The sequence below is a fragment of the Scheffersomyces amazonensis genome (assembly GCF_036850825.1).
Source record: "Scheffersomyces amazonensis strain UFMG-HMD-26.3 chromosome Unknown RJT21scaffold_1, whole genome shotgun sequence".
Classification (NCBI taxonomy): domain Eukaryota; kingdom Fungi; phylum Ascomycota; class Pichiomycetes; order Serinales; family Debaryomycetaceae; genus Scheffersomyces; species Scheffersomyces amazonensis.
Window position 1 is genome coordinate 2389398 of NW_027042741.1, and position 25819 is coordinate 2415216.

General features: G+C 33.2%; 11 protein-coding genes across 11 annotated transcripts; 8 read left to right on the forward strand and 3 right to left on the reverse strand. All coding sequences in view use genetic code 12, as the record gives it.

Moving 5' to 3' along the window:
- Positions 1–823: 823 nt before the first annotated feature.
- On the forward strand, positions 824–3013 carry CLB4 (B-type cyclin). The gene has a single exon (XM_064883459.1). It carries the CDS (start codon positions 1043–1045, stop codon positions 2705–2707), a length of 1665 nt encoding a protein of 554 aa, XP_064741451.1. The 5' UTR covers positions 824–1042; the 3' UTR covers positions 2708–3013.
- A 255-nt stretch (positions 3014–3268) lies between these two features.
- MAM33 (Mam33p) lies at positions 3269–4454 on the forward strand. The gene has a single exon (XM_064880827.1). The coding sequence runs from the start codon at positions 3319–3321 to the stop codon at positions 4156–4158; it is 840 nt and encodes a 279-aa protein (XP_064741452.1). The 5' UTR covers positions 3269–3318; the 3' UTR covers positions 4159–4454.
- Positions 4455–4487: 33 nt separating this feature from the next.
- Positions 4488–4814, forward strand: RPP1B (ribosomal protein P1 beta; the record flags this gene model as incomplete). Its single annotated transcript, XM_064885274.1, has 1 exon — positions 4488–4814. The coding sequence occupies one exon, from the start codon at positions 4488–4490 to the stop codon at positions 4812–4814; it is 327 nt and encodes a 108-aa protein (XP_064741453.1).
- Positions 4815–6891: 2077 nt separating this feature from the next.
- On the reverse strand, positions 6892–7155 carry RJT21DRAFT_78634 (gluconate transport inducer 1/Pac2; the record flags this gene model as incomplete). Its single annotated transcript, XM_064885222.1, has 1 exon — positions 6892–7155. A coding segment is annotated over one exon (264 nt), but the record flags the coding sequence as incomplete, so codon positions are not given.
- A 2252-nt stretch (positions 7156–9407) lies between these two features.
- Positions 9408–10482, forward strand: RJT21DRAFT_14780 (uncharacterized protein). The gene has a single exon (XM_064883460.1). The coding sequence runs from the start codon at positions 9649–9651 to the stop codon at positions 10159–10161; it is 513 nt and encodes a 170-aa protein (XP_064741455.1). The 5' UTR covers positions 9408–9648; the 3' UTR covers positions 10162–10482.
- Positions 10483–10804: 322 nt separating this feature from the next.
- On the reverse strand, positions 10805–13174 carry RJT21DRAFT_80369 (glycoside hydrolase superfamily; the record flags this gene model as incomplete). Its single annotated transcript, XM_064885248.1, has 1 exon — positions 10805–13174. The coding sequence occupies one exon, from the start codon at positions 13172–13174 to the stop codon at positions 10805–10807; it is 2370 nt and encodes a 789-aa protein (XP_064741456.1).
- A 2474-nt stretch (positions 13175–15648) lies between these two features.
- RJT21DRAFT_111831 (uncharacterized protein) lies at positions 15649–16926 on the forward strand (the record flags this gene model as incomplete). The annotated part of the gene is made up of 1 exon (XM_064880031.1): positions 15649–16926. The coding sequence occupies one exon, from the start codon at positions 15649–15651 to the stop codon at positions 16924–16926; it is 1278 nt and encodes a 425-aa protein (XP_064741457.1).
- A 2680-nt stretch (positions 16927–19606) lies between these two features.
- RJT21DRAFT_117776 (uncharacterized protein) lies at positions 19607–20599 on the forward strand. Its single transcript, XM_064880828.1, has one exon. It carries the CDS (start codon positions 19680–19682, stop codon positions 20412–20414), a length of 735 nt encoding a protein of 244 aa, XP_064741458.1. The 5' UTR covers positions 19607–19679; the 3' UTR covers positions 20415–20599.
- A 760-nt stretch (positions 20600–21359) lies between these two features.
- Positions 21360–22124, reverse strand: GIR2 (Gir2p; the record flags this gene model as incomplete). Its single annotated transcript, XM_064880032.1, has 1 exon — positions 21360–22124. The coding sequence occupies one exon, from the start codon at positions 22122–22124 to the stop codon at positions 21360–21362; it is 765 nt and encodes a 254-aa protein (XP_064741459.1).
- Positions 22125–22242: 118 nt separating this feature from the next.
- Positions 22243–23722, forward strand: NBP2 (Nbp2p). The gene has a single exon (XM_064880829.1). The coding sequence runs from the start codon at positions 22604–22606 to the stop codon at positions 23288–23290; it is 687 nt and encodes a 228-aa protein (XP_064741460.1). The 5' UTR covers positions 22243–22603; the 3' UTR covers positions 23291–23722.
- RJT21DRAFT_14802 (uncharacterized protein) lies at positions 23384–25702 on the forward strand. The gene has a single exon (XM_064883461.1). The coding sequence runs from the start codon at positions 23425–23427 to the stop codon at positions 25372–25374; it is 1950 nt and encodes a 649-aa protein (XP_064741461.1). The 5' UTR covers positions 23384–23424; the 3' UTR covers positions 25375–25702.
- Positions 25703–25819: the final 117 nt, after the last annotated feature.

Consider the following 25819-nt stretch of genomic DNA (forward strand, 5'->3'; position numbering starts at 1 on the left):
TTTAAGAAATAGACAATTAAAGAGTTATACTAAAGAAAGAGTACATGATAAACATTAAGTATCAAGTACATGAGATGAAGTCGGAATACTAATAATTTAAAAAAGCTTATTATCCAATTTACTTCTTTAACTTAGACGATATAGCATAGTCTTTAAATGGAATACTCTCCTTCGCCCTAGTCAGTAATTGCTACTGATTTACTAGAAAGTGGTTGGATTCTTTACTGAGAAAATTTCATTTCACCTGACACGCTAAATTTCTTCTCTTTATTGTTTGTTAACCAATCCACAAAATCAACAAGACACCAGAAAGTGACTGCAGAAGGCTTTAGACAGGAGGAGAAGTTTTATTGTTTATATTTGCTGTGTTATGTTTATTTTTACTAGTTAAGAGTATTTCATCTTTACTTAGTGTTGTAGTGATATTATGTTTTAAAACTTGAATGTGTAACAACTTGTAATTCGTATTAAATTATACCTTTTTCTTCTCTCTTTCTTTCTTTCTTTATCACTTCAATCTTACCAGCATTGTCAACTCTCAACATCTCGTTCAGGCATAATCGCTTGCTTTGAAGCATTTACTATCTACAACTCCAGTGCCTAACAAGAACCGAGTAAAACCGGCATTTTCTCGTACTCCAAGGCGACTTTTCAAACTAACTTTATACATTCGTTTCTACATTTATACATATTCTTTATCAACTACCGAGTCGATTTCATTTCATAGACTCTTGCTTATTTACTTAACAGTAGCGGCATTGATTTTACAATTTATAATAATTGTTGTCTCCAATCCACTCACGAAAAGCCTAAGCAACGACAGAAAAAAAAAATTAACCACAAACAAAAACAATAATACCCATATATTACACACCCACGAATTTTTCCATTCTATAACTGGTTAACACTTCTAGTCGGATCATTATTGAGATAGGTTGCTTTCTGAACCGATCAATTGAACAGTTGGTACTTTATTTTATTTGTTTATTAACGTGTTGAGTAGCCTGTTTCCATTTGTGTTTGCATATTAACCCAGCTAATTATGAGATCGTTCAAGACTAAATCCATCAATGATGAGAACGTGACAAAGAATACAACTACAAGGGTCAAGTCTACAACAGTAAGTGGTCACAGTTCATCGGTCATGGCGTCCAATTTAAGCTCAACTGGAGGCGCTCCAATTTCCAAGCTTCATCAAGACAAAAATCGAGAAGTATTAGGAGAATTAAATCATAATGTTCCTGTTGCAAATAGCAGTAAGGTTAAGCAATTGACTCCTCATGTAGGGTCTAGTTCATCTTCAGCTTCAAAAATCCAAATATATAAGCAATATCATAAACAATTCAAAAAACCCAGATTAGATAAACATTCCCAGAAGCATATAAAAACAAGTACATCCACAAACAATAATGAAGATGAAGACATTACAGATTATGATGAAGATAATGTCGAACAAGTTGATGACCAATCTGAAGATAAGGAAAACAGATATTTTATCGAGGAAGATGATGAAGATGAAGAAAGAAATGACATGCTTTTGATTAATAATCATGAAACTGTAAATACATCAACTCACAATATCCATCACAAATATGACATACCCCTTCAAATAGATCATCCCTCTTCTCTTGTTGAACATTCGGATGATCTTCCACACCATTTTGAAAAGTTAGATGATGATGATAGTATAGAAAATCATCAGTATCATAATGAAACTCAAGATGAAATTGTAGAGGAAGATGTCGAAGAAGATCTTGAACCAATTGATAATGCACATATACCAATGGAGCCAACATGGAATGCACAAATATCTCAAGAGTTGCATTTAGTTATGAGAAAGTTTTCTCATACATTATTGGATGAAAATGATGAAGATACATTTGATGTAACAATGGTTGCAGAATACTCACCGGAGATTTTTAACTATTTAAGAGAGTTGGAGAATAGATTATCACCAGATCCTATGTATATGGATAATCAGGATGAATTGAAATGGGAAATGAGAAGTGTTTTGATTGATTGGGTAGTTCAAGTTCATAATAGATTTAATTTATTGCCAGAAACTTTGTATTTAACGGTTAATTATATTGATAGATTCTTATCCAAAAGGAAAGTATCTTTATCAAGATTTCAATTGGTTGGTGCAGTAGCTTTATTTATTGCTGCAAAGTATGAAGAAATAAATTGTCCTACTGTTCAAGAAGTTGCCTATATGGCTGATAATGCATATTCGATTGAAGATTTCTTAAAGGCAGAGAGATTTATGATTGATGTTTTAGAGTTTGATATGGGATGGCCCGGACCAATGTCATTTTTAAGAAGAACTTCAAAGGCAGATGATTATGATTATGAAACTAGAACTTTAGCAAAATACTTTCTAGAAATTACAATAATGGATTCAAGATTTGTTGCCTCACCTCCAAGTTGGTTAGCTGCTGGAGCTCATTATTTGTCCAGAAATTTGTTAAATCGTGGTGATTGGACTGAGGGTCATGTATTCTATAGTGGATACACTGAAGCTCAATTGAAGCCATTAGCAGAATTGATATTGAATAGCTGTAAAGATCCGGAATCTCATCACAAAGCAATATTTGAAAAATATCAAGAAAGACGGTATAGAAGAAGCTCAACTTTTGTTCAAGAATATTTTGCATCTATACAGCAACAACAACAACAACAACAGCAGCAGCATCGCTCGCATCATTAATTTAATTTAATGCTTTTACATTTATTCATTACATACAATAATCTTCTACATTTATCATTACTATCCCACAACATTCATACCATTCATTGTACAATATTCTTTAGGAAGAGAGGATGAGAACTAATAACAACATCGAAACGGTTTTTAAGCTATAGAATTATTTTTCACAACAATATCTCATGTTTGTAGATATCTGTGGTTTGCCGTTCTATTACACCATCCTTCTTCAAGTTAAAATACGCATTTCTTTATAGGACCTGTTTGCATTTAGTCATATATTAATTAATTAATTAGTTCTTTTGGGTCATATGGTCCATATCATATTTTTATTTCGTAATATTTCACATTACTTATATACTTCTACAATGAATTCATATTAAGTAATGAATGTACTCATGAATTTTATTCGTTAAATAACACTTGTATAATGAACGCCCCTTAATTTAACCCCCTCAAAATTTGTATGAGTAGCTCCTGCACTTAGCGCCGCACACATGCATCGTTGAGTGAAGATTTTCTCCCAATAAACAGGTCATCCCCATCATAGTTCTACTAAAGGTTTCTTTAATAGATATACAATTAACGTAATTGGACCTTTATCTACAAGAAAAATGTTATCATCCAAAGTCTTATCATCAGCTATAAGAGCTCAAACTAAAAATTTAGTTAAAAGGGTCAATGTCTCCAAGAACATTACTCCAACTATGTTGAAGTGCAGCAACATGATTGTTGCTAGAGGTTTTCAATCCACAATTACCAAATACAATGCCCATGCTGATTTATCTAGTGTATTGCAATCAGAATTGAAAGTTACTAAAACTGTTCCAAATAAGTTAGATGATATTTATGATGCTTATCTCAAAGACAATAAATGGGAAATAGTTGACAACGCAGGCCAATCTGTTGTTGCATTGACCAAAAAATTAGATGATGGTAAGATTATTAGTGTTTATTTCGATATCGAACAAGTTGCTGATACTCCAATTTCAGATGAAGCAGAACAAGAAAATTTTGATTCTGAAGAAGCTGCCTCTGAAGAAGATGAATTTGATGAAAACGAGCAAGTTAGAAATGAGATTGATGAATTTGATAAATTAATGTGTAATGTAAGAATCGTTCTTGAAAATCCAGGTTCTGAAGCTGGTATCTTCATCAATTTGATTTTACATAGCCTTGAAAACTCTTTCATTATTGACTATGTTTCAAACCATTCCAATATTGCCGAGTTAAAACATGAAATTGAATCTACTGGTGAGTTCTCTGATCAATTAAGCTATCAAGGACCAAGATTTTCTCAATTGGACGAATCTATTCAAACTCAATTCGAAGCCTACTTATCTACAAATGGTATTGATGATGAATTAGCTGAATTCATCGTTGTTTACAGTGAAGTTAAGGAAGAAAATGAATATAGATCTTGGTTAAGTGGTTTAGTTTCATTCTTCAAATAAATCTAGTAATTCTTCTTGTATATAATTAATTGCAAGATGCTATATATAGTTAGCATCAAAGCTCCTAGTAGTAAATGAAAAACACAAATATATTATTCTGTACATATTAGCTTATCTTTCCCCAGATTCTGATTATATTAGCATTTATGGGGTCACGTGCATTCACGTATGACTAGGGCTTCAGACCTACTCCCTGCATGTAAAGGAGCTGTAGCAAATTCGCAGTATCACCAACACCAAATTCGAGGAAAAAAAAAATGAAAAGTCAATTGAAATACAGCGTAATAACTGACATATACCTTATATATCATTATAAATCAATAGTAACTATGTCTGCCGAAGCCGCTGTTTCCTACGCTGCCTTAATCTTAGCTGACGCTGAACAAGAAATCACTTCTGAAAAGTTAACTGCCATCGCTAAGGCTGCTGGTGCCAACGTTGAAGACGTTTGGGCTTCCATCTACGCCAAGGCTTTAGAAGGTAAGAACTTAAAGGAATTATTATTCTCCTTCGCTGCCTCTGCTCCAGCTGCTGCTTCTGGTGCTGCCGCTTCTGGTGCTGCCACTGGTTCTGCTTCCGAAGCTGCTGCCGAAGAAGAAGCTGAAGAAGAAAAGGAAGAATCTGATGATGACATGGGTTTTGGTTTATTCGATTAAACGATTCAATCTTATTAAGTCGTATACAGTCATTTACTCATCATTATATTCATAATATTAATTTCATATCTCACTTCTCATCATCCCAAGTTCTAATGATTAAAATTTCATGAATTTTAAATAAAAATCCTGACAAATTAACAATGAAAACTGTCATGTATCATATCATACAAACCAAACAACGATAAATTATGTTTCTTTAAATATTTTCATAATTTTTCATTAAATATATAAATTTATTACATTGAATTTCAATCTATCGAAGATTAGTAGGGCTATTTTGGTTTATCAAACTCTAATTAGATGAACAATACACAGGTCAAAACAATGTTTAATTATTGATCGAGTAACAAAATAAGACCTAATTTAATTAAACAATATTAAACTAAGCTAAAGTAAAGTAAACTAAACTAAATAAAAAAGGACCCTAGAAACACGCACACTAAAGTTTATCATGATTAAAACAATAAAGTGACTCAAGGTCAACAATATAATGCATTAAAAAAGTCATATAATAAATATCATGATATCGAAAAGAAACTTTGGATTTGTGTGGCATGAAAGGACTACCCTTTCGTGGGGAAAACAGGGAAATATTAAGCAAGAGAATTAAACAAAAAAGTAATAGTAGACAAAAGTAGTAGCAACACTTGAAAATTGAGCATACTTCTGAATCCCATTACCTATTCTTAAAAGATGGTAGTTAATACCAATTCGTATTTATATAAAAAAAAATGGGTAATCTTTGATAAGCAGCAAAAAAAAAAAAATCAAATAGACATACCCTATTTCCCCGCCCCTTAACACAATGAAACCAGTTCGAAATTCGAAACCAGGTACATTGAAGGTTGACTTTTAATATTTCTCGTACGACATAGTTGACATCGCAGGTTACAAAATAATTGTTGCAAAATTAAATATCCGGATTAATTTGTCGCGGCAATTTATTCCGCGTTTATTTGCACGGATAACACATAAGCATATTTAATTTTCAACCCAAATTAGCTGTAACTAGGGTGATATCAGTCCACACGGAAAGAAATAGTAAGCCACCATAATAAAAATAGCTTGACTGTATTGTCAAGCTAAAGGTGAATAGTGCTAAACGGACCTTTACTGTCAGGACGGAACCAAAATAAAGGAAAAAACTCAATTTTAATGTAAAGGTGAAAAAATAACCTTTAGCCAATATACGACTAGTAAATGTTTAAGCAACCTATTAAACAAAACATCTATCTAAAAGATGTAAAGTTTCAGCATCATTGAGGTTGATGCGTTCATCAAAATATTTTGATCTAAACGTAGTCACTGGAGGTGGTAAAACCCGATTTCCTTCAGAAAGACTAGTCGTGGGAATATTAATCATTGGAATTGGAAATGAACCTTCCTTAAGTCCTTTCGTTTCCACGGAGATTAGAACGGGGCTCGTCGAATAACTGGTTGTAAAACCAGAAGTCATAACCGAATTCCCAAAAGATGGAGGTGAGACAATAGACACAGGCGATGGAACATTCGAAACCATCGAAGTGCTTGTGGTTGTTGCGGTAGCTATTGAACTAGCAAAAGCTGAAGTCATTGGGGAAGATGATGTAGAATGATCATTTTCACCATCATGAAGTACATTCTCGATATCAAGATCACCAGAAACCACAATTGGTTTCATTGAATACAAGGAAATATCTTTCAAGAAATTAATTGGATAAACATCATGACCTATAGACAAACCTTTGAATAAGGAATCTCTGGATGGAATCCTTGCATGATTGATTTCGTGACCAAAATCGTAGAATTCCTCTTCACTGTCCTCTTCATTACTTTGACTAGCAACATCTTCGCGTTTAATTTGATTGTAATCGTGATATCTGTTGATATGAGAACTCGAATTTGAATGATGGCTTTTTGATTCCCATCTTCTTCTCTTTCTTCTCCTCCTATCATTCTTCAAACTTTCCAATTGATTTTTTTTGAAATAGTAAATTAAATGGAATTTTTCATTTTGTCTGGTAGTTAAAGATAGACTCTGTTTGATTAAACTATCTTCGACAATTTCTTCGCTCAGATGATCATCGTCGGATCCATTTTTAGCATCAGAACTCTTTTCATGATAAATTAGGAAATGGTTGTTGAAAAGCTTTGAATCACTCCAAAATTTTCCATCTGTCCATCTTCGAATGTTACTGGTCGATTCATTCCAAATAAAAATACTATTAGGTTTAATATACCTTTGACGTTCAAACGCAGTCAACCTTCGTTTTATAGTAGGTATCTTGGAGATTCTAGCTGCTTCAATTAGAAGTAAAGCATCATAAAGACTTCTAATTTCACCTTGATAACTAATCATAGAACCAGATTGACGATTCATGGTAATATTACTATCGATTTTACTTACCAAATTACTATGGCTGTAACCTTCTATTTGCTTTTGGGCAGATAAAGAAGTTTCAGTATCTGAGTTGGAACTTGTAGTTGACTCGGACTCGACACCTGAAGCTATTGTTGTTACTGTGGAATAATCAGACATGAATAGCATTTCAATGATAAATTTGCCGTTGATAACAATCGATCATGAAATGGTTGCCTGAATTACTTTGGGAATTAATTTGAAAAATGTAATTGAAAGTAAAGAAGTACAAATGGCAGTAGGGGGTAGAGAATTCAATTGCAAAATTATATGATCTCTAATAACTGAATATAGTGAATTTTAATGGATTAACCAACTAAAATTACAAACAGGCTAGTAATTTGATATGTGTATTGTATATTTTGATTTAATTGTAAAGAAAGGAAGTATTAACACATTTAATTAAAATAGATAATAATTTAGGAGTCGTTTTGACTTACTTAAATATAAAAGCCAATAAATAATCTAAATAAGAAATCAAAAAAAAAAAAACTTATGATCACAAAATTTACTCACTTTCAAGATAAATATAATAAATTAGTTGAAGTTCTGAATATGCATAATGGGGAAGTCAGAATATACACGGCTACTTTTGCAAAATTACATTAGGGTATTTAAAGCCCTCAGCAAGCATAGGGCCTTAGAAAAAATAACAATATTTCAGGATTTTAATCCAATCAAAAAAAAAGTATGAAAACGCAAATGACACACAAATGAGAAAAAAAAAACCTCTCAAAGGTGGATGAATATTCCGAGTGGTTTATGTGGGGAAACGGATCGAGTTGCAAAACTTGTTTACTGAGGAAAACTGCATGACAAAAGAATTCAACACAACACAGAATCAATGAGCCTGTATTATATGCAATTAAAATTAGAAGATTACAAGAAATGAAATACAATCATGTAAGTAATAAACAAGAGAAAATAGAAAAAGAAAAACATTTGTTTTAGAGTCGGAGCTGGTCAGTTGTATTCGCTACTTTACTGTTGCTTGCTTTCATTTTATTCATATTAAATTAAGATATCCTGCACCTACTTAGCTTTTGTTTCTTTAGTAGGGGGAAGAGGGGAACTAAGAGGTAAAACCTAACGGTATTATCCGTATGACTTATTAAATGACTAGTTTATCTGTGATTGTTATTATTACCATTTCTTAAATTTAGAAGAACCGTTTTATACTTAAAACTCTACTTACAAAATAAGTCACTCTAATTTTTTATTTTTATTATTTTCTCAATTACTGCACAACACAGTTTGTTATACGATTAGTCTTCACGGTCCATTTCTGTTTCATGAGTAGAGTTATATTTCTGCGAGTAATCGCGCGGAAGACTTAGGCCAAATTGGAATGGCATCTATTGCGAATATACTGATTAGATACATAAAATGGTACCATGTTCAATCTCAATCAGCTGAAGTACCGGTCCTAATATTATTGTTTTTTTAACTCCTAGAAAACAAAAAAATAATAATTTTACAAAATACTTTCTACAAAATACCTTCTGCGAGGTTCCCCTAGCTTGTTCCTGGTACTATTAGAAAAAAGAAAAGACTAGTCTTCTTGTGCCTACGCGCTAAAAGTTATAAAAAGAATACTCATAAAATATTTTTGTCAATCATGTCATGGCTTGAAAGCAATGCATTCAATCATTCAATTTTTTTGCTCGAGCCGATATTTGATTTGATGCATATTTACAATAAAAGCTAATAAATATGCTTCTCAAGTGGCTTTAGACTGTATTAGGTATAAATGAAACAAAACATTATACCAGTATACCAATTGGTTAATATCACAACTTGGAGAGGATAATGATCATATGAGCAAGAAATAACTGTGCATAGAAAAAATCAGTCCCGGTAATTTTACCTTTGAGTGACTTATTTTTTTTGGACTTTGAGCGAATTCTTATATTATATCCGTCAGCAGCATATCTCCATAGACTAATGAACATACCTATATTTTATGTAAAGTAGATTAGAAATTTAAATTCGGTAGAATTAGGAGACATGTATTAACAACAAACAGTCAGCTAAGACGTTGATTTTCAATCAAACGGTTCTTTTTTTATTTTTTAGACATTGCAGTTTGCACATATTTAATCATTCCTTTTATTAGTTAGTAGATACTTACGATTTCTATATGCGTCAAGCTGTCATCTATGTATTCTAAGGAAAAGTTTGAGGCCTTTTTAAAGAATTGACTTGGATTGCAGCCAGTAGATTAATCAGATTTCTGAAATTCTAGTTTTATTATTGTCAATTACTATTTTCTATTTAAGTTCATCATATTGGTTGTATTTAAAATTTTATTTAACTTGAGCAATACTTCCAAGTATATCAAGTGTTAAATCTTCACATGCCTACAAAGATATCTCTAATATTATTTATATTATTCTTTTCCACACTTGGCTACGAAACTTATAATGTGTGGTCATGACTTCAATTGCAACTATCGAAAGTTTAAACTTTGCACAGACTTATACTCTTGCTGCTAAAGTTAAAGAAAAGTTGCAGAGAGATGTTCATAAGTCAGATTCGAATCTTAGAATTATAATTCTTCAATCTAACATGCTAGATAAAATAATTGATCATTTACAAAACAAATTAACTACAAGAACCCCATCCATTAATTCAGCGATAAAATTTACAACTACTACGTCTATTACAATTGAACATACTAAAGGTGCTATCAAAGTTGATGATTATTTATCTAAAGACATGAAAAATGTAAATGTAAATGAAGATGACGAAGACGAAGAAGAAGATGAAGAATACAGACATTACTTTAATTGTCGGAATCATTTAACTAGATGCAATTCACGACCCGACTCAGAATTACAATCTGATTCAGAATCGGACGAAGAGTATGATTATTATGATACCGAAGTTAATGGTTCCGACTCCGATTCCGACTCTGACTCCGAATCGGATGTGGTCTATGACTGATATTTCGTTGTTGTATTCTAAGTTGTTGATAAATCAAGCCGCATTACGTACTTAATTACATAGAGGAGGATGCCTTTAGGAGAAGAAATACATTTATTCCCAAAGTAAAGAGTTATTTTTGATTACTACATGGCTTTGCTGTGATGTCATTATGATACATTATTGTCTGCATTTCGCAGTGGATAATTTAGCTTCTTTGTTAATATCAGTATTTTTATCTACACTCTCATATATGTTAGAATAAAATATATACTGTATCATAATGCGCGAAACGGATCTTAAAATCTCCTTAACTCGGATTTAGATGCTTGGTCTAAACCCGATTCCAAAAAAATAGTCGGACCGAGATTTAAAATGTGTCTTTGCGATCAAAGAATACATATTAAATTAAAAAAGACATTTTATATTTCTGAAGGTTCACTGTATTAGTCAGAACGATTCTACAGATAGAAGCTGAGATTCAATGAAAATGTAACGAAAAAATAATGGTCGAACGTATCGAAAGAATTAGAAATTTTGAAGATTGAAAACAACTGAAAAAGTAACGTAAAGAATAAATGATGATGCGTCGAACTTTTGAACTTATAAAAGAAATCAAACATAATCATGTCAACTCAAGAATTGAGATTAATTTTAACTCAGCCTAATTGGCATTCACAGGAAATTCTTCAATTAAGGTTGGAGAACCATTAAGAGTGATTTGGAAAGTGGTCTTACTGTCGGTGTCGACAGTAAAATTGTAAGTACCAGGATAAATATATCTGTTCCCATTTGAATCAACTGAACTTAAAGAACCTAAAGTAACGGGTAATTGTGCAACTTGTTTAGCTCCAGGGAATATACTATGTAATCTTTGGTACGAAACTAATTCTTTGTTCTTGTAAGGACCAGGACCGTTATTATTATTGGAAAATAATAAAGTAGAGTAATCTGATGTAACCTTACCAACATTTTCAACTTCAATACTGAAAACTGTAACTGTAGCTTTATCAGCATATTGACTCTGGAATTTTCCAGCTTGAATCAAAGTAGCGATGTTGAAAACTTGATTCTTTGGACTAAGTAATTGAGCAGTGAAATTAGTGTAATGCAAACCATAACCGAATTCATATACTGGAGTTCCCGTATACCATTGATAAGTTCTTCCTGGATTATTAGAACTTGGTCTAACACTCATTTCAGTCATTGCAACTTCAGAAGCATAAGCAGCTGGATATTGCGTTGTTGGTAATCTGCCGGCGGGAGATACAGTACCCTTAAGAATATCGAAAACTGCCTTTCCACCACTTTGACCAGGATAACCACCCCACACAATAGCATTAACATCAGAATTGTTTTTCAAAGAAGAGTCATCAACCTGGCCACCTCCAAATTGTAACACAACCAATGGTTTGTTAAGAGCAGACAATTGTCCGATCAAATCTAATTGATTTCCTGGCCAAGTAAGCGAGTCTCTATCTTGAGCTTCTGCTTCAATTGTTCCGTCAATACCACCAAGATAAACAATAGCATCTGCTTCCTTTGCATTTGCCAATGCAGCTGCAAAACCATTTGTGGAAGTGGTATTAATTAAAGTACCTTCTGTATAAGTTACTTGATAGCCTGCTTGTTGGGCACCTTCAAGAGGGGAGATCAAATATGGAGCAACACCAGCATAATTACCTTGCATTTGAGTAGTTGCATTAGCCCATGGCCCAATTAAAGCTAGCTTCTTAATTCCATTAGAGAAAGGTAAAGTACCATCATTCTTTAAGAGGGTGATACCTTCAGCTGCTGCTTGATAAGCTAAAGATTCAGCATATGGAGTACTAACATCATTCCAACCCAAGAATCTGTATGGTTGATGTTGAGCTGGGTCAAAGTAACCTAATCTGATTAAAGCACCGTATTGGTGAATTAAAGCAGTTTGTAGGTCTTGCTCAGTTATAGTTCCATTAGAATAAGCTTCACCCAAGTATAATTGATAAGTATTACCACAGTTAACATCAACACCAGCTTTTAAGGCGGCTGCTGCAGCACCAGCAGGAGAATCAGCATATAAATGAGGATCCCAAATATTGAAGATGGCATCACAGTCAGATACAATTACACCTTCACCTAAACCATAGTAATCTCTTAAAACATTTTGCAAGTATGGCTGGTTTGCACAAGAAGGAACGCCATTGACGGCATTGTACGAGCACATAGTACTGGCAACTTTAGCATCTCTAACACAACTTTGGAAAGGAGGGAGGAAGTAATCAGCTAAATCTTGGTCATTAATAATAGCATTATAACCTAATCTGGAATGACCTTCCCAACTTTCAATATCATACCCAAAGAAATGTTTACACGTTGCTGCAATCTTCAAGTCTTGTGGACCAATTCCACCTTGTAAACCATCAATAAGATTATAAACATATTGAGAAACACGATAAGGATCTTCCCCTGGAGTTTCTTGACCTCTGCCCCATCTTTGGTCTCTGAAAGGGTTGATATTTGGAGTCCAATAATCTAACCCAGCTCTACCATTGTTGTTGAAAGCCCTACCTTCTGTTGATATAGTAGTACCTATCTGTTGAACTAAAGGATCATCAAAAGCTGCAGAGATTAAAATTGGTTGAGGGAATGAAGTCGAATGAGTAAATTGACCCTCTTGGGCATACTGGACACCTGGAGAAGAAGCAATACCATGAAGACCTTCACTCCACCATTGGTAGGCTGGAACACCTAATCTTGGGACTCCTGGAGATGTATTTCCTGTATTATTGTACAACTCTTCCAAAGTGAATAAACTAACAAGGGCTTTTGCACGATCTAAATAATTGGCAGCAGGGTTGCAAACTAAGTTATGTTTTAATGGACCATTCTGACAATCTGGGAAAGTATAGTTAACATTTTGGAAAGTTACTGGCGGTAACTGAGGATTTGCTTCCGTGTTATAATCTGGTGAACCAGATGGAAATGGGACAGCTTCACCATTAATCAAAACTGATAAGATTGATATTGCAGCCAAAATGTTAAAGCAAAACATTTTTTCTGTTGTTATTATTTTGCAATTAATGTTTTATGTTCACTTAAAACCTGAATCTACAGGATAAATGGGTTAGTTTATATACTTCTACTGGATAACAATTAGATGAGGTTGAAGATGTATTGTCTTTGTAAAATTATGATGACTTTTTTATAATTCACATAGAAACCGGACCTACGACATATCCGATATTGGGTTTTCGATTTCAAAATTTACGGGATCGAGTTTATCATTATTATCATGATTATGAATATGTCAAAAAGGGGCAAGTATATGCAAGGTTAATCCCGTTTTGGAGACTCCAATGAATTAATTTAAATAGGAAGGGTGGAGTATGAAATTGAATCTTCGGGGATAATATTTTGAGAACAATGGTTCTTTAACTTTCTTTGTAATTATTCTAAAGAAATTTGAACTTACTACTATTTCTAATAGATTCACTAATGGACCAGGAATTTATGCTGCCTTATACAATTAGTTACTAGACTCTTGTATCTTTTTCTAACCTGCTACATGAATTAAGCCAATAATTAAATGAAGACACTAAATGCATAATCTTTTTGGCACATGTATCTCCATAGCTGAATATTGAATCCGTTTTTGATTAGTTTAGTTAAGATCCCCACATAATTCTTCATTGTTACTTGATGAGACACAGTACTCACTTCTGGAGGGCTAGCTTTACTGTCATTGCGTGTCAAAAGCAAAGTGGGTTTAGAGTTTTAAGCATGGTAGTGAATACGTCAATAAAAGCGAGACCTAAAATCTGAAAGAAAATAATATTTTTTCAGGCAATTGTGTCAACAATAAGCGCAATACATTCCAATTCTTTAAAAGTTGGGGTAAAAAATAGCCATTACGATGGCATAAGGGAAATGACATTTCCACTTAGTATCAGATTCTCATTTTAGATTCATTTCTACGATTGTGTCTGGATCTCTACTTTGCACTCAAATAAAGGAATATCAACCTAATTGGTCCTAATAAGATAATAGGTAATAGTATAATATTGAGTGCTTTGTCAAAAGTCAGCTATTGTTTGGTTGTGAAAAATAAAATTGAGGTGTGCTTTTAAAGAGTTAGCCTCGAGCTTCCGCGCAATTGTAATCCCAAAACCCGATTAAACAAAAACAATGACTAAACAATGAACATATTCTAATGATGTTTAAGCTTATTGGCTCGAAAGAACATAATAGATCTCGTTCGTTTGTGGTTACACAGGAATATACAAGGCGTTCCCGTCTGTCCATACATCTGACGTGCGGTAAAATCAAATATTAGTTAAGATCCTTTGGTTTTACCTCACAACAGCAACTTCGTAGTTAAGTCAAATAAATATAAAGAAATCAAGTTCAGGGGTGATGCGTGGGGGCTATTAATTATGAATATTGACGACTAATTGATAATTAATAATCCATATTAAACCATAAACTTAGGGATAGATTAAATAATTGAAAACCGAGTGACTGTTTGATAATTGCTACCGAAATTGAATTTAATATAGTTGTGACAGATTCTCCTGCAGTCTCTGTTGATTGATTGTTCCTGGCAGTTTCCACCCCACCATTTGAAAAAAATGAGGGGGTATGCGCATACTTAAACCACAAAGTTCTCAAGGAACAATAGTTCATAGAATATTTGAATACGCAAGAGATACAGAATGTTTACACTTTCTTGATATGTGCATCAAGCTGAAAAGTATCCATATCTCATGAAGGAAGGTCAATTCAGTTCTCATATGAAGAGTTGTAAATGTGTTGGGTGAGTTCGATTGTGCATCAATTGATGTTTTGGTTGCTAATTCTCGGAATTAGAAATTTAGTGTTAATTCATTTACTTCTCCACTTTGGTAGCGTTATACAAATTAACTCCTTTACTGGAAAATTAAAAGTTATAGAATACTTAACCAACTATTGGATCTGACTTCAAATTCAAAAATGTATGACTTAATATTTGAACAAATTTCTGGCCAAAATCGTAAAATTAGAAAAAACAAATTATTAATCAATTTTCCACCCATTACATAATTTTAGTCAACTATGAAATAAAACTAACTTCCTATAAATAAAAGAAGAAAATAAGCAATTGTAATATATATTTTCACCAAGTTGCATATTGATCGATAGCTCACTCTGAAAGCTTCTTATTCCAAGCTCCAAGGTTACAGCTACTTTGGAAAATGTATTACATTGGCAAACCAGGAAGATTTTTCTGCCAGAATTACAAGGAATCTAAGTCTGCAATATTGCTCTTCCATAAATGATACTCTCAATTTCTTCAATAGATATTTGATAAGCAATTCCCGGATTCATCAAGTTTTATCAATTGAAAGTACTGAAAGAAGTCAAAATTTATTTAGGTCGTGCGCGTTGCCATATCCTTATTCTTTCCTTTCAGTAGCTGCAAAAAAAAAGCGATGGCGCATCTATCAAGAAAGCTAAATAGATTAACAACCAGCAACAAGACATAAGATAATGGTACGTTCAGTGATGAATGAGTTTGGTAGCTTGATATATCAAGCATGGACAAAGGAAACCGTATCCTGTATTGAGTCGTCGCTACAACCACCTCAAATAGCTACTAGTTTAGAATCCTTACCTGATGGAATATTAGTTCAAATAATAGCTCATTTGAATCAACTTGATTTATTAGATTTATGCCTTGTCAACTCAAGGATTTACAAGTTATGTATGAAAAAATTATTTAGGACAGCTTTACTTATATCACTGGATACAACTTGCATGATTCATCGGAAAATGGAAAGCACACCATTCACAATTGTCAATCCCAAAAACCTACCTAAAATGAAGAAATTTGGTATTATTCCAATTGAAAATCTAAAAAAGCATCCCATATTAAAGAAATTTGGATATGTTATCTATAGCCTCCATAGCCAATACTGGGTGTTTACATGTTATGCTTCTCAGGTTAAATTAGAAAGACTAAAAAGTCCGTCATTTCTAAGCAAAATATTACATCAAACATCTGTTAGAATGTTAGACGTACTGCAATGGGAAGATCCTAAACAGAACTTAGTAAACCAATTTACAAGCACGGCTCATTTGGTCAAAAGAATAAACTTGTCCATAGGATCTAGACCGGACAATTGGATAGAACAATTGAAAGGACTCTTTGTTGGGGTAAAATGTGTGTCTTGGAGTGTAGCATACGGTCATATCTTTGTTTGCCAGAGATTAGCTTTCTCTCTATTCCAATGTGAAAATGTCAGAGAACTAGAATTATCCGTCTGTATTTTCAAAGTATACCCCCATACTAGTAACGACGTAAATAAATTCTTGAAGAGTACTGTAAAATCTATGCCAAACATAAGGGTACTTATTATACGAGTGGATTCAGATATAAATAAATTTATACCCCTATTATCTGACTATAGACTTCAGAAGTTTTGCCTAGAAGTTGATGACTTGAGAGAAATGGAAAATATTCGTCAAAGTTGTGAAACAGTCAAGAGTTTGTTTAAATATTGTGGTTCTTATCTTGAACTTGTTAAGGTCAGCTTATGTAATTTGCATTTTAAGACAAGATTATTGGAAATTGACTTATTGCACCTTAATCTGAAAGATCCAAGAAAAGAGATTAAGCAAGAAATTAAGAGATTAATATCCTGGATAAAATGTAATATTACTCATTATCCAAATCTTAAGTATTTCTTCTTTTACGACTATCAGTTTGTAATTGATAGGAAAGTAGAACCATATCAGTGGTTTGAAATAAATAACAAAGAGTTGTGAGACAAGGGCTTCTATTTATTATTAAATATAATGTACGTAGATAGAAACAATCCATAAATTTAGTTTAAGTAGTACTTAATGAGTGTTTCATACATATTGTGTCCAACAGACTCCATTATTCACCATCAAGAATAATGCAATTAATCCATGAAAAGAATGGAAGTATACTTTGAACTGCGATCTAGACCATCAAAACAGAGAAGTCGATGTCATTGACTTCTTAGCTCGAAGTTTAAGACACTTAAATGAACAATATAATCAAATGATACATACGCTTTACAAACACCTCCTTCCTCAACTGCAAATGCAAAAGTCGCTTTTAATTTCTTGGAGCGGTGGTTATACGGACTTCTTCATTAAACAGAAAATTGTGTTCTAAAGGTCTGGAAATGGTTGATAAATATAATTAGACCAAACCTCCTCCGATATTACCACCCGAAATTCATTCATTTCCATAGGGTGTCGATAAATAATACTTTGCTAAGATAAAGAAGTTACCCACTGAATACATTGGGGAATCCTCTGAGTTTATATCTCTCAAAGTGTTGTAAGATAAACCAAATATTGATTTAATTGGAGGTAAGTTGTGCGAGCCGGTATGAGTTACTTCTTGCTACATTTCTGACCGATTAGCAAGCAATAAAAATTATCAGAAGTTTTACTACATCTGCCATAAAGCAAGCAAATATCAAAGTTTGCTTCACATAATTCTGCCGAAAAAACGCTCACTTGAATAAAGAAAAGGTAGTGTTTAGCTATTTAACTGATAAATAATTATTATACTTGTTTATAAAATACCACCGAAGTGGGTGGTGTGACATGGCCTTGGGAATAAATATAATAAAAAAGACTCGTGTGATGGTCGTAAATAGTTGAAAGAATACATTTTGAGATAATTTCGATATTATTCCGGATACAATTTTAAAAAAAAACCGTTGAGTATTTCTTTTTTGATACTTCTATACAGGGATACATAGCCGCGATGTTTTAATCTTTTGCGATTATATAATCGCAATAACTTCAAATCCCGATCTATGAATGTTGAATATGTACGAACTTGTTCAAAGGAAGAAATTCACTATAATGCACCATTAAGGTACAAAGTTATAAGAACGATTATTCCAGGTAACTATCTGGCTACAATAAAGTGTTGGCGCAAAGATAGGCAAATGATAATAGAAAAATGATAGGGAATGATAATAGAGAAATGATAGGGGAATGATAGGGGCAAAGATGGAATAATGAATTCCTATCATTTTTAATATTTCTTTACTTATTACTTAATATACTTGAATATCATAAAAAGAAATCACGTATATCGGACGGCTGAAGGAACCAAAGAGAACAGCAAGTTGAATGTATAACTAATCGGATCGAGAATAAAATGCAATGCGGCGTTTGGGATGGAGTTAACCCCAATGGAGAATACACGGCCGCAAAATGCACGAGCGGAGGAATATTCTATGTACAGGATCCGGTTTACAAAGTAGATTCTATGCGCCTCCAGCCGTAAACATCTACGAGCAAAAGAATTGAAAATAAGTGGCTTCGTAAGAAGTACGCATGCGGTAGTTGTTTGAAAAGAGTGAGGCTATAGTATCGTAACAGGACGCTCAGTTTCCGTATCTTCTATTAAGTCCAGATTTATGTGATTTATTAGCGACTACCGGATTGATGTATTGCTATAGGTGAAAGATAGCCGAATTTCACAACTCTCTATATGGTAACACAGATTATGCTTTATATTGAAATATATGGGACGCTTTACTGTCGTTATTTAACAATGCTAAGAAACGGTAGTAAAATATGCCTCTAGAAAAAGATAAACATCGGCCGCTCATAATACCCAAATAGGTAACTAGTTAAATTTACTAAAAAATACTTTACAGAAACATATGATGACAATCTATTATAGAATAGTTATCAACTCTACTGAGTAAATGAAACATAAGATGTCATATATCGAGTGTGGGGTTACCGTATATGAGAGATATGGCGTTGTCATTAAAGTTATAGAGTGGCTCTGAAGTAAAGGTATCCACCGAACTAAATGTAATTCATGACAAAAGTTGTAGACAATTATACAGAATCTGGGGTATATTTTTTAATAAGAGCTTATTAAGTTGGGCCGGGTTCAACATATTGCAGTGTGGATGTTTCATTAAAAAAAGAAAAATGAGTGATGAGTAATTAATTTTCAATTACTAAGTAGAATGTATGACAAACCAGTTTATGAATCACAATGAATTTGTCATAATCTGTATTGCGTAGATTTAACAGTGAGGTTGCCTTCTCTATTGTAACCCCTTGATTCTCATCCCTATTCACAATTTAATATACATGAAGTACTATCATGTTGATTCTAAATACAATCAGATGTTTTCCTAGCCCCTAACCAAAAACATCAGACGGGAATTCAATGGTCCCGATGCGCAGAATAAAAAAATGAATGAGAAACATCCGAGAAATAAAAAATAAAAAGTTGAGGACAAAAAATCGGACTTTTCAAAATCTCTCGGCCGGTAGAAAATCATTTTTTTAAGTTTTTTTTTTTCTTTTTGTTGCTTTGTAAGACGCGCGGGCGAACTTGCTTTAACGGTTATAGCCATTTAAAAAATATGACTAACCCAATTTTAGTTCTGGTGCATGCAAAATATAAATATAACCTCAAATCCATTTGCAATTTCTGTACTTACATTCAAAAGTTTATTTATTATCAAGAAATAACAATCTCACTTACATATACATAGATAATGTCGAACTTATCCTTTGCTCAAACTTATATACTTGCTTCTAAGGTAAGATCAAAGTTAACTAAAGAAGCTGCAAATCCAAAATCTTCATTAAGAAATTTGGTTACACAAGCAAATATGTTAGATAATCTTATGGATTATATAACTGAAGAGACCGAAAAAAGATCAAAGACATCTACTGTTAAATTTGATATTACTGCCAGAAATTCTAGAACTACTACTACTCATACTTCGACTTTAGTCAAAGAAATTGAACTCGATGAGGATGAATCTGAAGATGATTCTGAAGATGAATACGATGAAGATTATGCTGTTTTAGATGAACAAGAAGTCGATGAAGAGGAGTCATCTTCTGATGATGATGATTACTACTATTATTCAGATGAAGAAGAACCTGAATCTGAAGAACTAATTTCTAAAATTCCAACTCCTTCTTACAAACAATTACCATTCATTGACTTATCACTCTCAAATATTCCAGAGGAAGACGAAGAAACTTCACAAGTACCAGAATTATCCCATTCTAGAAGCCTTAGTGATAGTGAAAGTGAAGATAGCGAGGATGATGAGCATCATTTAAGAACTACAGTTTTGGAACCATCCAATTTGAACTTGAATTTACATTCGTTAGATTCAAAACAATTCCAACAAAAGCATCATGAAATCTTCACTATAAACCATCCAACCAGTCATCAAAGAAATAGTGCAATCTATAGTATAGAGAGTGTCTTCTAAATGCCATTTCGTGCTTTGTTATTTCTTGCTTCTTAACGACGTTTATGACTTATGATTGATTGGAACTATTTATTAGAGATTCATGATACGGGATTTTCACTTCGGCTGTATATACTTTAAATCATTTTCTTTCTTTATTTATTTATTTAGACAATATAACTATACACTAAATTATCATTTGTAAATTCTGGACTATTGAAATTTGTATTGATTGTTTCTGTAACGTTCGGCTCAAAATTTTGTAGGAGCGGTAAGATTTAGATCCGGCTATTTTTTCAAATTATGCTCACTTTTTTTTGTATGAGAGCTGCAAAAATACCGGCTCGGTAAATTCAGAAGAATAAAAAAGCCGGCTTTCCCATGAATCGAGCCTGGATTTTCTTCTTTTGTTCCAAGCTTTTGAATTACTTTCGAGTCCGAAAGTTCTTATCCCCTATTCAGTAAGCGACACATATGTTACTTAGGAAATTTTGCAGTACAATATCGGCTAATGACCTTCGGGTGAAGTCAATTAGTGTAGGACAGGTATGATGTCCCCCTTTTACTGAGGTGAACCACCTTCCGTTGCACTGAGGCAATAGCCTAGATTTTACACCATATCAGAAAAATACTTGATCGGTCATGTAACTTTGTAGAATTTAAATTTAAATTTCAACTGTATATAGTTTATATCCGAGAATGATATTATTTTTTGAATTATTTAATTTTTATTCATGTGTTGACTACCCCAGATTTATTACCAATTTTAAACCGCCGAGATTTACATATACATTAATAATTATTCAGGGATATATAAATTCAATTCAGTCATCATTGAGTTGTGTGTATATAATAAATATATATTGACCCCGGAGAATACACAATCCCCCACATTTATCTACTGTCACGACCTTCATCAAGTATTGTATAACCTTCTTATGATAGTGCAAATGAATCACTTGTTTATCATGATTGCAATTGTGACACACCCTCAGTAACCCCTTCAATGTCATCTTCATCACCCTCTTTAGCTAAACCACTTTCAAAAATTTGTTTACCACTTAATTTACCATTATGCATCTTCGTGAATCTGTCTTGAAGTCTTTCATCAATCTTCATTTCTTTACGGAATGACTCTCTCCAACTAGCAAAATTTTCCTTAGTTAACTTTGTTCCTTGGAATTTTCGTTGTTCAATTTCTTCCAATTCTTGTTGTTTCTTGTCATGTTCACGAATTTTAAGTTCCAATTTTTGAGCCCACTTACCTTCAGCGTCTTCCTTAAGTTGTGTTACTAGGGCAAATATCATAGGGATGCCTATTTGTTCTTCAGCAAACTCAATTAATTTTCCTTTCAATATATTTAAGTCATCTTTTGTCAATTCAATAGATTCAGCAAAGTCAATGACTTTGTCTTCACCGTCTTCATCAGCACTATTTTCATATCCATAATCTTCATCATCGTAGTCATCTTCATCCTCATTCCCTTGATGAAAAGCAGCTAATTCATTTCCACTCGGTATTTCAACTTCAAGTATAGGTAATTCTTCCGGATATAAAGGAGGATATTCTACATTTAATACTAAATGATGAGTTCGAGATGTGCTGCTAGTATCTAATTTAACGAGTATTGAAAATTTTGTGACTGGGTCATTATTATGGGTGATGATTTCATCGGGATATATTGATTCTAAGACCTCTAATTCTTGAGTTTGCTCTTCTATTGGATCCATCTTTTTTTATTCTTGTTGATTTGGTCATAGCACTATACTAACCTCTTGATGCTGAGATCAATTGAATAAATTTTTACTACTTTGGATGTCGCATGTCGCATAATTTCGCGTAAATAACCAGGCACGCGACATTACGAACCAGACCAAAATGAGTGGGAAACGTCTATTTTTAAAATGATCAAATATGAGCTAGGACGTTTCCGATTAGATCAGGTCCTTTGCGTTAAGAAAACGATTTCGGAATTTTTACGGGCTCAAGATAAAGTTGGTTCTGTATCTAGCAGTGTCGAATAAGGAACAAGAATATAAGTATTACTTTGAGAAGATCAACGCATATTAATTGAATAGTGATAGATAAACGAATCTTGTGCTTGTAGTTCATATAATTAATGTACCCACATAGTAGCCCATAAGATATAATTAATGATTAATAACTAATACCAAGAATAATACATTAATAAATTATAATAAAGACAGTTATGATAGAATCGAAATATCTTGCGAATACCAAAATCAAAGATTATGGATACGACATACAACATCCATTACATGCGGGTGATTTTGCAGCATATACACCTAAGTATCTACCTGAAGGTCATGACTACGAATATGATTATTACAATGTAAATGATGACAATGAAGAGGTATACGATTATGATAATAATGAGTATGGATATGATGATGATTCAGATCTTATATTAGCATCAAACCGACGGATTCAAAGTGGAGAGCCAAAAGAAGAAACTCTTCAAGGTGTAGAAGAAAATGAAGACGAACGTAATCCAGATGAGATAAATTGCCAAGCAAGAGCATTGTTCAATTTTGAACCCGAGAATGATAATGAGATTGGATTAGTAGAAGGTCAAATAATTTGGATAAGTTATCGTCATGGTCATGGATGGCTAGTGGCAGAAGATCCATCCACTGGCGAAAATGGGTTAGTACCAGAGGAATACGTTCAATTGATGATATCATCAAATACAGAAGAATTAGATGAACCTAAAAGGTTTTTGCCCGAATTATTAAACAATTTACAAGAAGAAGATGAAGAAGGAGCTGAAGGCGAATGGGTAGATACTGAGGATGAAGACGAAGATGATGATGTTGGTCGTAGAACGGAAGATGAAGAGTTAACATCAAAGGTAAATAATCTACATATCGGATAATAGTGTATATGTAATAATGTAATATTTAATAACGATTATCACAGTCGCGCATCGGATAAAAAAATGTATGTACAAATGTATGTAATTTTTGCATCAACACCATTTGAATAGCAAAGTCTGATCTGACAACTTCAATGAAAGATGGATCAAATGGAAGTAACATCAATAAGCACACCAGAAGAAGTGATATGACAAATAAAGTAGACAAACCAAAGATTTCAGTGAGAACATTCCAAGGTAATGCTCGATACATTGATTTCTACAATCGGTTTGTTGAGACTACATTCGCAAATGTACCATATATAACTGAGAGTTCACATTTGAGAGCATCATACAACACAGTCGATAAGGTTTATTATAGATATAATGGTTATAGGGATAATAATATAAATGAACAGAAAAACGATCTGAAACAAAGAGAGGATGGTGAAATTGAAGACGAAGGTGAAGATGAAGATGAAGATGAAGATGAAGATGAAGATGAAGATGAAGATGAAGATGAAGATGAAGATGAAGATGAAGATGAAGATGAAGATGAAGATGAAGATGAAGATGAAGATGAAGATGAAGATGAAGATGAAGATGAAGATGAAGATGAAGATGAAGATGAAGATGAAGGTGAACATCAAGAGGAGGATGCAGGAGATGACAGTTTGCCTGGGACATATTGGAGTAGAAATGAGAAAGAACTATTTTTCAGGAACTTATCGAGATATTCCATTCATAATATTGATATGATAGCTGAAGGTATAAGAAGCAAGAGTAAAATTGAAATATTAGCATATTATGGCCTTTTAAAATCTTCTTTAGCAGAGTTGAAGAATCGTGGAAAGATCATGAAGTACAAGATTGCTAAGAAAGATCCAAATAGTCATCGTTACAGTGGTGTTCAGAAATACACTGTTGAATTTAAAAAGGGTTCAAAGAGATTGATCAAATATGAGGATATCCCCCAGGCTTATGAGATTAGCGAAGAGTTCATTAAGTTCGAAGAAAATCAAAGTGATTTAATCACCGTAAAAGAGAAGAAAATGATTAACGATGAAACGAAACGATTTAAAGAACATATTATGGCATACGCAAATTCCGAATCATCATTACTTAATATTGAGAATCTTGAATTAATTTCTACTAATGTTCATACCCAAACAAATTACATATCAGTTCCTAATCAGTACAACGGTAGACACCCGCAGTTGAGAGTAGGGTGGACATCGATCATGCTTTTGGAAAGAGTTATTACCCTTCTCGTGACAAAAATTATGACTAAAATATTCAGTGATACTATTAATGATAATAGGATTGAAATAAATGTACAAAATGTTTTCAATGCGATTTCAACATTAGGGTATCACAATACAGATGAGATGTTTAATAAGTTTAATTATTGGAAAAGGCTTCATGATAGATTATTACCAGTTATCGTTAAAGATAAAGACTCAAAACTCAAGCATCTGGACTTAATTTGGAATGATAAAGAAACTTATTTATCCAAAATAAAAGAAAGAACAGAACACACTTCATTCCATCAATACTTAAGCGAAAATGGTAGTATATTCCCAACTGTTCCTGAACTTTCAATTCCAATACTGGTAGATGAAGGTAAAGGGAATATAAATCCCAACAATGAAATTCTGCATATTTCCAAGCTCCGCAAGAAAAAGGACAAATTACGAATATTAGCTCCCGATAAAATCTTTGATCAATTAAATTCTGAATATGATAATGCTATAGATAGAAGTGATTTCTATGAAAGTAGGATGCATGAACGAGGGTTAGTTAGTTATTTGATGGGGGAATATAGTAACGAAGAAGATGCAGAATTTAACAATGAGGATGATGAAACTAGCAATATAATACTTGGTTGGAGACACCAAGATTTAGAAGATATCCAAGCTCAAGATTATTTGGATTCATTGTGTCCTAAAAAACTTACGACTACAAAGGAACCAAACGAAGATCATTCAGTAATACTTGCGGAAGAAGTAAACCCCCAACTACAAGTAGGATATTTTGACATACCTCAGCAATTGCTTGAGTCATATAAATATGAGTTTGCCAGTTATGAATCACAAGACACATAGCATTTTTCTTCATAATAACATTGTAATAGATTTGCTTAGATATAGAACTAAGAATAAAGTGGTACGAAAGTATAAAATTTTAAATTCGGATTACCGAAAAAAAATTATGTAGCCATTGCCAACGCCATTGCTAATATATTCATAGGATTTGCGTTATTTTTAATTGTATTATTGCGCCTGTGAAAGATGCAGCAACACAATGCATCTTCAAGCATTGAACTATTAATCACATCTAGTCCACTTGGAGTCTCTCGGTTCATTTGTCTATTTTTAGATACAGGTTCAATAAAATTGGAACGGCAATCATCCCAAATAGGCAAGATGTCTTAAGAGCACCTTCAGAAGATTGCGAAAGATGTGCCACAAAAAGGAACTAGGTCGCCTGAATGGGCTGGGCTGGGCTGGGATGGGATTGACGATTTGGCTATTAATAGATCAAAGTCAT